Source organism: Eubalaena glacialis, chromosome X (assembly GCF_028564815.1).
Source record: "Eubalaena glacialis isolate mEubGla1 chromosome X, mEubGla1.1.hap2.+ XY, whole genome shotgun sequence".
Taxonomy (NCBI): domain Eukaryota; kingdom Metazoa; phylum Chordata; class Mammalia; order Artiodactyla; family Balaenidae; genus Eubalaena; species Eubalaena glacialis.
The window spans coordinates 67,436,137-67,448,783 of NC_083736.1; the positions used below are offsets into that span (position 1 = coordinate 67,436,137).

At 42.0% G+C, this 12,647-nt stretch overlaps 1 protein-coding gene across 1 annotated transcript; it reads left to right on the forward strand.

The window, feature by feature from the left end:
• The first annotated feature begins 4,342 nt into the window (after positions 1-4,342).
• Positions 4,343-12,333, forward strand: CDX4 (caudal type homeobox 4). Its single transcript, XM_061179186.1, has 3 exons — positions 4,343-4,841; positions 10,821-10,966; positions 12,127-12,333. Exons 1-3 carry the CDS (start codon positions 4,343-4,345, stop codon positions 12,331-12,333), a joined length of 852 nt encoding a protein of 283 aa, XP_061035169.1.
• The last annotated feature ends 314 nt before the right edge of the window (positions 12,334-12,647 follow it).

Sequence of the window (12,647 nt, forward strand, 5' to 3'; positions counted from 1 at the left end):
CTCCCTAATCTCTCAATGCTGTCCATGCTTAGATGTGGACTAAGGGAAGCATGGTAGGTCCATGCCCTGTGGAAGTCTCAACCACTCTGTGGATGACAATAATAATGGCCATTTGTTGAGTATACCAATGGTGCACTGAATCCTCCCAACATCCATCTAGAGTGATTTCTATTGTCAGTCCCATTTTTCCTGTTGGAAACTGAGGCGGAGATAGGTAGAGTGCCTTGTAGAGTTCCTCAGTCGATTATGCTTGGGTTTAAATCCAAGTTCCACAGATAAACTACTAGTGTGAGACTCAGGTAAGTCTCTTCCTTATGCTCAGCCTCAGTTACCATGTCAGTAAGAAAGACTTAATCTGCATTCTTCATATCCTTCCTAGTAGTAGCGAGGGTCCAATGACTGACGACTGAAGCCAAGCTCCATAACACAAATACACTCCTTCCCCTCTCCCTGTCCCTCTGCAGAGGCTGAACCAAGCTGAAATCTGGGCCAGGGAAGTGGGAGAGGTTTGACGGTAGTGGAGAGTAGCCCTGGGCTATTCTGGCAACCCCGAGAGGCCAGACCAGGCTTAGAAAATATTTGCCAGGCAGTGAGAGCCTCCCAAGCATTAAGCCTGCTAAACAAAAGGCTTACCCAGATCCCCATAGTCCATCACGGGTGGACTGTACTGTTTATAAAGCAATCTCACATTCATTATATCCTGCAAGCCTTACAATAACATGGTTTGTGGGGGTCAGCTCAGACCTGGCAGTGGAGGGGTGTCTAACTGAAGCCCCATTTGACCTATGCCCCCCTAAGTCTCAGAAAAACTAAGCAATCACTCCCTAGTGATGTTAAATAACCCTTGCATAGCCTGAGCCATGATCTTCAGCCTGTGGGGTTTGACTTTTCTGCAGGCCACTCTGCTTTCTGCAGTGAGGCTGCCTCTCTGATTAATCTCCAGGTTAAAAAAAAGAAATAACGATTTCCAGTCAAATAAACTAGACTGAACCTCCGTGCCAGTCCACCTCTCTCTCCCACCTTCCTACCCCCACATTCCACTCCCATCACCAAAAACAAACAAACAAAAACACAAAACTGAATTAATCCTGAAGCCAAGTTCTGCCAAGCACTGGACAATGTACTTACTGGCTTCTCTTCCAGACATCCCTAAAGTTGAGTCAAAATGGTGATTTCCAATCTGTTATTCCAAGGTCATTTATTGATTCAGCACACAAATATTTCTTGAGACCCTATCATGTGCATGACACTCCACTCTGCAGGGCTCAAACACACCTCCTCACACCCTTTCAATGTGCTGAAATTCCAAAAAATTCAGATTAGACCCCAAGTAACTCCAAGGTGGACAAGAATAGTATTAGTCAGTCGGGGAGGGGAGTTGATAATGGGATTCAGACAAGAGGAAGAGTGCTTTCTGAGAGTATCATAACATAGGGCTTTAGGGAGGAGGGGACATTTGAACTGAGCCTTGAAGAAGAGGGAGAATTTGAACATTTTTTATGGATAAAAACAGTCTAGACAAAGGGACTTGCATAAGCAAACATACATTTTTTAGTGGAAAGAGTGTTGATCTGGGAGTCAATAGACCTGAGTTTGAATCTCAGTTCTGTCATTCACTGCCTTAAAGAATACCTTCCCTACTCATGCCCTCAGTTTCCTCATAGGTAAGATGATAATATTGCATTAGCTTACTTTTAAATTTCCTGCATATGCTTTCATCCTGATATAGCTTTTCAAATGTCAGGTAGACCAGTTTGCCTCAGGATAGAATAGCTGAAAGACAATAATGCAAGGGTATTGGGTCTATGTTATGAAAAGGATTGAACGCTGGGCCTGGGAGCCTGAGCAGGCAAAGAAAATAGAAGCCAGGCCCCAGGCCTCAGCCCTGAGGTTGTACATTTTGCCTGGTTCCAATTTAAGAACATGAACTTTGCAATCAGAGCTGCCTAGGATGGGAACCTAGCTCTATTATACACCAGTAGTTCATTTAAATACTCATGCCACCTCTCTGAGCCTCGGTTTCTTCATCTCTAAAATGGGAGTGAAAATAAGTAACTCATGAGGCTGTTGTGAAGGTTAAATGAGATCATGAGCAAAAAGTGCCTATAGGTATGTGACTTTCCTGTCCCTTAGTCCCTTCTCCCCAGTGCTTGGTTTTAATTAGTCTTTGCTGACCAATTACTTCTGTTCCTTCTTTTCCTTCTCCTTCTTCAAAGCAGGCTTCAAAATATATCCAGAATTCAACCACTTCTCTCCATCCCCAATGCCATTCACCTGGATTATTGCAATAGCCTTTTAATTAATCAGCCTGATTCTATTTTGCCTACTTACAGTCTATTCTTAATCCAATGGCCAGAGCAATCCTTTCAAAACTTAAGTCAAATCATGTGACTCATCTGCTCAAAACCCTACAATGTCCCCCTACCTCACTTAGAGTAAAAACTTAGAAATTAAAAATGACCTACCCCATTAGCTTTTGGACCTCATCTACCTGTTAGCCACACTTTCCTTCTTGCTATTTCTTCAATAGAAGACAGACTTTTTACCTATTGTTCCCTCTGTCTGGATCCTCTCCTCATAGCTCACTCCATCACTTCTATATTTTATTTAAATATCATTTCTAAGTAAGGTCCTCCAGACCACCACTTGTTAAGTTGCAACATCCTCCAGCATTCCCTATTCTCCTTGCTTTCTTTTTCTTCACAACATTGATTATTATCATCTGACATAACACAAAATTTAATTACTTATTAGTATTTCTCCCCTTGAGAATATAAGTTTAATAAGGTCAAAGGCTTTGTTCACTATTGATGTCCCCATGCATAGAATAGCACCTAGCATTCAATAAATATTTGTTGGGTAAATTAATGAATACAGTGGTCCTGTGCTGTGTGCCAAGTGTTAAGTTAAGCAGTTTGCATACATCATCTCAGGAAATCCTGCCTTGTAAATGCAGACACTGTTAGGATCCCTATTACACAGGGGAAAACCCTGAAACTCCCAGAAGTGAAGTGATATTCCCAAAGCCAAAGAGGGATTAGTTAATGGAGGTGCCAGGTTGTGTTGGACTTCATACAGGAGCACATTCTCTGAATAGGAGCACAGCCTGAACTAAAGGTTGTGGTAGGCTTTGGGAGGGGGAAGGGGTGAGGGAGCATGTGGGTGAGAAGGAATCCTGGAATACAAATTGGTTTTGTCGTCAGGAGGTGATCTGGCTTCTTGAAGCAAAATCTTGAGTTCACTGGCATCTACTGGCAAGTCCATGTCTTTTTTCAACAATTGGAGCTTTACAAAGGAAGTCTCCTCAAGTGTGAAAGAAAGTTGGGAGCTTCAGCTGCCCTGGACTTGAGACTGCAGGAATTTGGCTCCTTGGGATACTGACAGAAAGAGACACCCAAGCAATACTAGTGAACTGAAAGGGAAATAAAAAAGCCCACTACCCACATGGGTCTTCTCCTTCTTTCCTTCCTTTTTTCATAACCTCCTCTCTTCATCTTTCTTTAATTTGTGCATATTTGTAAAACATCCAATTTATTGTGTGCCTACTGTGTGCCAGACTGTTGTAGACACGGGGGATAGAGTAGTGAACAAGAGACAAACATCCCTGCTCTGCCTTCCTAAGGTTACATTCCAGTAGATGGCAGGCCGGATTAATTGGATGTTTTACAAATGAATCTCTGTGAAATGAATCTCTGTCCTTAGAAACAAAGCTCTCCTCCTGGTGGAGGGGGCGATGAGGAGTAGGGTATCATGGGCCAGTGCCATGTGGAGTACCCGTGCCAGGGAATGTGGGCAGAGGGGATACCAAGGATGCAGACTGGGTGCGGGAAGATCAGCGTAAAGAAGCCACGGGGTAAGGACCAAAGAGCAGGATTTGGCCCTGATTCTACACGTCTCCATCTCACTTTGGAGGGAGCTGCTCAGAAACCTCTGGAGGAGCTCCCTTCTGCCTCCAAAAGCGCAAAATTAGTGCTATGGGACCAGATGGACAAAAGCGAGAAAGATGAGATAGAAAGGCCCAGGAGCTCTGGGAGAGGGAGTGTAGAGTGAACAAGTCCCTGTGAAAGTGAAATGGCCGTTCATTTGAATGCAAATGCTATGTAAAAGCCTAAAGCCCCTTGACGTCAGCCCAGCCATTGGGGGCCCATCTATACCGGGCTACCAGTCACCTGGAAACCGTCAGGGTAGGAAACGCCGATGGAGTAGTCTGAGGGGCGCGGAGGAGCTTGCAGCACATCTACGGCCTAACCTACTGGTTCCCTACTGCTTCTCAAAGTCGGGTTGGGGCCTTACAGGGACTTCAGGATGGCTTAGGGAGCTCCTTTCTCATACCCAAGCCACTATGTACAGAAGCTGCCTTTTGGAAAAAGAAACGGGCATGTACTCGGGCACTCTCAGGAGCCCCGCAGGAGGTGGCACAGCCGGGGCTGGCGCCACTGGGGACGGTGGGAGTCCGATGCCAGCCTCCAACTTCGCAGCGGCCCCGTCTTATGCGCACTATATGGGGTATCCCCATATGCCCGGTATGGATCCTCACGGGCCATCGCTGGGGGCCTGGGGGTCACCCTATAGTCCCCCTCGGGAAGACTGGAGCGTGTACCCCGGGCCGTCCAGTACAATGGGCACGGTGCCCATGAACGACATGACCTCGAGCCCCGCTGCTTTCGGCTCGCCGGAATACAGCAACCTGGAACCCGCAGGGGGTGGAAACAGCGGTAGCAGCCTGCCTACACCAGCCGGCGGATCACTGTTCCCCATCGACGCCTGCACCGCCGACGCCAGTTCTAACAGAAGCCGCCACAGCCCCTATGCGTGGATGCGCAAGACCGTGCAGGTGACTGGTGAGTAATCGATTCCAAAGCTCTCACACTTTTCCTTCCTTTGCTTCTCATCTACTTCTCTTGGCCTTCTGGCCCTCCTACTCCTCAGGCTTCTCCCCGGACAGCTTAGCTAAGGAGACCATTGAGTGTCTTACTGCCCAGGGCCCCAGCCCATTAGTGACGTCCTTCGCTTGTGCCTCTGTTCAAAAGCAGAGCATGGTGCTTGGAACTAAGCCGACCGTAGGGGACTTTTTCACCATTTTCTGATCGGTCAAGGGAGCAATCGGGCGGACAATAGGCATGTTGAGCCACAAGGGTCAAGATCCAACCGTGTAGTTGCCCAGATGGGAAAACAGATGCACGGGGAAGATCAGTGGGTGAATGAGGAGAGGACAGCCACGTGTCCCTGTGCTCAATCACTGCTGCTTGCCCGTTCCATTTCAAACCCTTCCCCATCTGGGCAGGTCGGCTTCCCCCTCAAAGCTGGTGGTTCTCAACTTAGGTTCACGATGCTAGGTTGGCAACAGACTCTCCAGTTTAGCCACGAAGGCCCCAATGGCAAAGCAACCTGGTCACCCTGGACTCTCAAGGAAGCTCCAGCTTCTTTCGCCCAAGCTGGCAGAGGCAAGCTGGATTCAAACCCAATGCCTTCTAACAATTTCCCTTCCGCCAATGGAAGCATAGAGGCTGTGAGAAAGCTACAGCACACCACTGGGACATAATAAGCTACTCAACCCTAACATCCCCTGGGCGTGCACGAATATCAGCCCCAACATCAATAAGATTAAAGTGATTAAAGCCCTCCTAACATTCAGGCAGGCGTTTCGAGGTGCAGGGGCTGGATGCAGGCTTGTCACCGCACATAGGAAAGCCCAGAGATCCCAGCCTAATGCCTACCCACGCTCCTGCCAGCAAGCCGGTGGGCGGCTACTGGGAGCCAGGGGCGGGGGAAGTGGGTACTCTGCTTTAATCTTGGACAGGGGGTGGAGGAGGGAGGCGGGGAGATGTTTGTTTTCAGCTATAGTTGTTCTTTTATCACATTCTTATTATTCCAACCTATCGCTCCCTGTCATTAGAGAAAATTAGTAAAATTCAGCTCTATCACTTTCATCCCTCTGGGGAAGAAATGACATTTCAATAGCATTTGTCCACAATGATTATGCTTCTGCTCACAGTTCTGCCCTTTTTCTCTCCCTAAAAAAAGCAAAAGCAGGAGGGTGGGATGGGACCAACTTTCACCGTTAAGAGGGCTCAGCCCAGAGGAGATAGTTCCAATTGATTAGGACATTACTGGGGTAGCAATCCCAAATTAAGAGTTGAGCTTAAATACTTAGCTTTAAAGTGTTTGGAAGTAAGTCTGCATATTGCTTTTTGAAATAAGAGTGAGTTGGCTGGCTAAAGAGAATAGAAAATGAGGTTAGGATATTGTATTCCCAGGGCTGTTATTATATCTAATCTTAGGGTTGTAATTAACATCTATTCACTAAGCCCTAACCATCAGCAAAAGACACAAAAGCCAGAAAAGTAGCTGCTCCAAGTTCAGGATTATGTTTTGAAATACTTTAGAAGAGGAAAGTCACTAGTATGTTGTTTGGAAGAGAGAACAATGGGAAGAAAAGGACAAGACAAAATAAATCTTGAGTCCTGAATTTTCTGTTTATGAGAGAAAATATGATGGGTTTCTCTGCTTAAAAGTCTTTCATTTGCATTTGTCAGATTCTCTCTTTTGGGTAAGTTTAGAAAGGGACTCTAAATTGCTCTGTGGTGTCTTCATCATTAGCTAACTCTTGAAACCTGGGTGTACAATGCCACCTTCACAAGATTTTCTCTCCTACTTCTATGAGAAATTCTAAATTGAATGATTTTTGTACCCCATTGACTTCTGGCAGCCTATCCTATAGATGGGGCTTTATTAAATTCAATCTCCATTTCATTTTAATGTCTTATAAAAGTACCCCTTTATTATATTCTTGTAGCCTAAGGTGCATATTTAGCAACAATTTAAGAATGTGATGAAAAGTATGGACCCTCTCCCCAGAAAAATGCACAAAGGCACAAATGCGCATGTACACACACATGTCATTTTTTGAATAATTTTGGGAGATTCATGGATCCACTGAAGCCCTTCCATGGATCTCAGGTTATGAACCCCACAAAAAATTAAGTTGATCACCTCTTTGTATCACTCCAAACAAAAAGACACCCATTTGTATGCTTAGTACATAGCGAGTGTTAAACAAATATTTGTTAAATGAATGAATAAGTCAGATCCTCCTAAATTTTCTACTTCACTCTGTAGTATTGTAGGACAACATTTGACTTATGGCTGAGAAGAAAATAGATGAACTACAAAATTGAAGTAACCCCTCCCTGATTATGGTAATCAAATGAAAGCTCTTTCCATCACTGACGAATGTTTTTAAAATAGCCTTAAGTTAAAGAAACAAAAATACACATATTAGGGGACAATCGGAAAACATTTCATAGTGATTATTATCGCATTTGATTTTCAAATGAGAGAAAGGGGACTGACACAGAATAAATGAATGTCCACTAAGTGATTTGATTTAAAAATGAAATATTTTTATTTCCACTTTGTTCCCTAAGTATTCTGTTCCAATACACTTCTGGTTTTAAAAATTATATGGAAAGGAACCTGATAGAAATATTCTGGGAAAAGTTCAGTATTTTCGTATTTTAAATATTGTCAGTGCATTACAGCTAGGAATATTTTCATTTTTTGCTTTTTTTTTACCCAGAGTTGTAACCTTGGATGAGTATTGGCAAGGTGGTAACCTAAGCAGGACTGGAGAGGGGCTTTCTTTTTAGGTGTGGGAAAGAAGAGGAGAGAAGGAAGTGACTTTGAATAATTATGATTAACCCACTGGACAAAATACAAAACACTGAGGAAGTTATACTTAAAAGATTTTATTCAGTTAGGACCCTTCAGAAAATGAGTTACTTAATAATTCCTGAAGCTTATCATTATCTTTCTTTGTTTTGATCATTTAACTGGACAATTTCTATGAATGAATTTGGATGCAATTTTTAACTAAAAGCAGCAAAAGATTACCATCAGATGGAAAGTCATCATGATGGTGTCAATTACACTCTACTCCCTAAAGAAAGAGATTCGTTTTCATCCTCTTTACCCTCACTGTCATCATCATCATAACCCCTAAGTTTGGAGAGTGCTTTTCTGCCTAACAGTGCTTTCACAGCCAGTCTCTCAAATGAGCACATTTAGGGTGATGATAAGTCATCATATATAATGATATGTGTTTGCAAACTCTGTAGGGATACTGTCTTCTAGGTAGTGGGAACTACAGAGGTTTGTCCAAGGCTTTAGGCAGGGGGAGGCAGTGAAATCCCCACCACAGGGCTATGAAGCAGCCCTGTAATACAACTTATGGTTTGTTACTTTCCTAAATTAACCCACAATAGCGCCAGAGAAGGGGATCCCTCACCCTCAGAAATGTTGTAGTCTCTGGGAGAAGAGAATAGCTTGAACAATAAAAGCTAGTGCTCTTAGAAAAATGCTCTACTAGAAAAATGTCCAAAACCCATTCAATCAGATTTCATCATTTAAGGGAAGAGGCAATGAAAGGGGTGGAAAGAAGACAGTTTGGGAGCAGGGACACAAGAGGAGCACCAGGAAACAGGAATTCATTTCTCTTTGTTAAATGTGCAGTCAATATTTCCCCCTGATCTGTGTCTTCTTGAGGTTTGAGGTCTTATCTGTCAGATTGGGGCAACAGACTCTTTTTAACACTTTGCATGGCTTTGATATGCAGCTTGGCTCTTCCTCATTCCTCCTTTCTTCAGGGGTTATATTGCCGGAAAGGGTGAGGATTTTCAAGGCAAATAAAGAGGCCTGGTCTTGACTTTATTGTCCTCAGAAGAAACTGCAAGAGGGGAATTTATGACCAATGGGGGTGGGGAAGGACTTCAACCTTCCAGAGTTCTTGAAGTCTGGTTATATTTACTGATTATCAAAGAGCGGAAAACAGACACACACAAGTTGAATTTTAACTTCTGCCTCAAGTTAGAATTTAAACACTTAGTCACTTTGGGATTAGGAAGGGTTTTAGGGAACATCTCTTCAAAGATATATTTTGATTCTAAGATTTGAGGTTCTGGAAATAAATTAAACCTCAATGTTTTCATTGTGACCTCAAATATACATTCTGCCTTTGTAACATACCAAATGCCAGACCTTTGGTTTCCTAAATTCAGAAAACCAGCTCAAGTTTGTTTTCTGTATCTGTGAGTCTGTTTCTGTTGTGCATATACATTCATTTGTATTATATTTTAGAGTCCACATGTAAGTGATATCATACAGTATTTGTCTTTCTCTGTCTGACTTATTTCACTAAGCATAATATTCCCTTGGTCTTTCCACATTGCTGCAAATGAAACTAACACAATATTGTAAATCAACTATACTTCAATTAAAAAAATTGACAACAAAAAAACCACAAAAAACAAACAAACAAAAAAGAAAACCAGCTTAAAATTTGAGCCTTCGAGACAGATTGACTGGGATTCATCGTTTTCCACTTTTAAGAGGGAAAGTTTTGTTTAGTTCTTTAGTCCATGAGTTAATCCTAAAACATATCTCTCATCTAGAATTTGTTTCTACATTCATGTCCCTTTTTTTTTCTTTCCTGGAGATGAAAGGGTGTCTGACATTTGTTTAGGGCTTGTAAATTCCAAACCAATTTGCTAGTGTTCCTGAATGTAAAGAGGGTTCAGGATGGGATCTGATGCTATGTAGCTCCTTTGTTAAGCTTGTGCTGCATCTTAACACCTCAATGGAGTTTAGGGAAACACTTTAAAGAAACCTTTGTCTTACAGATCGCTCCCCAAAACTTCACATCAAAAACAACCAGGGAAGATCAGAAGGAGTTTGCCAAAAGCCATAGAGAAAAGGAGGAAGATCCTGGAGGGGGTTAGAAAAATGGAAAAGAAAGAGAAACTTCCTAATCACCTTTGGAAAATTTGAAAGGAGGAATAAAACTCTATTTGAAGGAGGGCATGAGAAATTAGTTAAACGTTGTAACACAAAGCAAATGTTTGTATATCCTTTCAAAGAATACTAGAATACCCATTTTATTCTGCTAAAGTCAACACCCCCTCTTTCCCCCATTCATTATCCACTTGGGAATAAAAATTTGTTTAAGACTCTCCCCAAAAAACTAAACTATTTTTTCTAATAAGTAATAGGGGCTATCCTAGAACAGAATCTAAGTAACAATAGATGTTTTCTTTTTAAATTACTATCCAAATGAAATTCTAGAATGTATATGTAATTAGAATGTCAGGATCACAAAACAGCTTGCCTCACTTGGGCCATTCTTATGCTGCCCAGCATGTTTAAATCAGGAATAACATTTGGCACACCAGACTGGGAGCCAAGGGTATGTGTTTGGGTCCCCACTCCTCAGCTCACTAGCACAAAGCCGCTTACTTACCTACACTGAGCCTCAGGTTCCTTATCTGCAAAATGGGGATAAGACACATTCTGCGTAATTTGAAAGGGTAAGTTCAATAGGAAACAATATGAATGAACTGCATAAAATATCAATATAAAAGGACGTGCATGTATAATGAATGTTGCTACTACTGACAATGACAATGCTGTTCCCCTATGTTAGTGTGAAGGGAATGAAAATCATGGCTTAAGTGTTTGCTTTAAAATGCTTTGGTGTAACACTATGTCAATGGTGGTGTGATAGGTGTGTTGAATATATATATATATATATATATATATATATATATATATATATACATATATATATATATATATATGTAAAATAGCCACAGATGACAAAGTAATGAATGGAGAAATGGACTTATGACATATTTGGCTAAAAAAAGTACTTGTTTTATATTTGAAAGTAATAGCTAAGGGTAGGAACAATGACTATGACTCCTCCAACCAAAACAATCTCCAAAGAAGCAAAATATGATTAAATGCACTGCTTTCTCCCCTAACAGGGAAAACCAGGACAAAAGAAAAGTATCGTGTGGTTTACACAGATCATCAAAGGTTGGAGCTGGAGAAGGAATTCCACTGCAATAGATACATCACCATTCGGAGAAAATCAGAGCTGGCAGTCAACTTGGGCCTTTCTGAGAGACAGGTACACCAGAAGTACATCTAACACGTTTCATATAAGCATTTCAATAGGCTGAGGTTTTAGGGAAGTCTGTAAGTAAGAGTGGAAGCAAAACAGAAGACCAAGCCATTCTCAAAGCTCTCCTAAAGCCCGCATTCATCCTACTGGACCACCTAGTTTAGTACCATTGGTTGATGGGTTTATTAATAATTGAATGTGGTGGGCACTGTGTAGGTGTGAAAGCAAGGGTGGGAACGTAGGGGGAGGAGAAGGATTAAAACTCCCATACAATTGATCAGTCAGGGCAAAACCTTGATATGGTTCCCCAAGTAATCATAATCAATGTGTGAAGTGGAAATCTGTCAATCATGGCAATTGTCTGGTTCATATCAGTCAAACTGTAACAGTAAATGAACACCAATGCTGCTACCTGAAGCAAGTTTTTCTATTACTCAGGATAGGAATTTAATTTTCTGTGGTCTATATAATCCTATGATTCCTGCCTCAAATTTAGCTTACTGTGGATACTCAGTAAAGATTAAATCATGGCAAGGATCAGTGGTTTCCACTCACCCAGATTTTGACAGTACATAACTACCTGATTTTTTTTTTTTACTTAGGTCTAGGAGTAATCCTGGAAATCATAAGATTCTAGAACTGTAAAGTCCATTAATGTATTGCCGTATCCCAAGAAGCCTGCATTTCAACCATTTATGAAGGCACATTGGTATCCCAGCAAGAGATATAGTATTTCATCACCCTTGTTCACCCAGTTCTGTTTTAACAACCTTACTTCTTTTAATGACAGATCATAATCACCTTTGCTATTTAAATCCCTCCCTTTATCACCATGGCTCAGCATCTGCCATTCTATCATTATTTATTTCTACCTGCGCAACAGAGATGGTGGGTGAGGTATAATATAAAGAGCACTGCATTCAGAGTCTGAGGCCCTGGACTTGATTTCAGTTTCATCTCATGCAAGATATTTTCCTTCTCTGAGTCTCAGTCTTTTTTAAACCTGTTGTTAAATGGGCATACTTCACAAGGTCATTGTGAGGCTCAATTAAGTGATGCATGTGAAAGGACTTTGTAAATACTAGAGTCCCTGAACAATATCAGCAATGACTGAAAAGTGCATTCAGTATGTTGCCCCATTAAATCCAAAGCATTTTGTGTTTCAGGTGAAAATCTGGTTTCAGAATCGCAGAGCCAAGGAGAGAAAGATGATCAAAAAGAAAATATCCCAGTTTGAGAACAGTGGAGGCTCAGTGCAAAGTGACTCTGGCTCCATCAGCCCTGGGGAACTACCTAACACTTTTTTCACCACCCCATCTGCTGTCCGTGGATTTCAGCCTATTGAGATACCGCAGGTCATAGTCTCTGAATGAAAGAAGGGCAAAGAGAAATGGAAAGTGCCTTTCCTTTAGCATTGTCTTTTTGGTCTCTAAGATATCAGCAGGGGAGTTGCAACATTATGTAATTCCTTGTAAGGCAGTATTCAGAACAAGTGGATGCGCCATGGGTTGAAGATAATTCAAGGGTCACTTACTGTTAGGAACTATCCCCAGAAAACTGTTGTGTGCTATGCTATGTCAGTCACTCAGGGAGCTTGATGATAAGCTGTATAATTAAAAGCTACAATTGCGAGCCCTTGAACTCTATTCACAACTTCAGAAATTTGCTTGTGAACAGGCTGTAAAAA

What these genes read in the sequence shown, in the direction of transcription:
- CDX4 (XM_061179186.1), top strand. Translation starts at nt 4,343, where the DNA reads ATGTACAGAAGCTGCCTTTTGGAAAAAGAAACGGGCATGTACTCGGGC. An exon ending in CAAGACCGTGCAGGTGACTG is followed by an intron (nt 4,842 to 10,820) that starts GTGAGTAATCGA and finishes CTCCCCTAACAG; the next exon opens with GGAAAACCAGGACAAAAGAA. An exon ending in TGGGCCTTTCTGAGAGACAG is followed by an intron (nt 10,967 to 12,126) that starts GTACACCAGAAG and finishes TTTGTGTTTCAG; the next exon opens with GTGAAAATCTGGTTTCAGAA.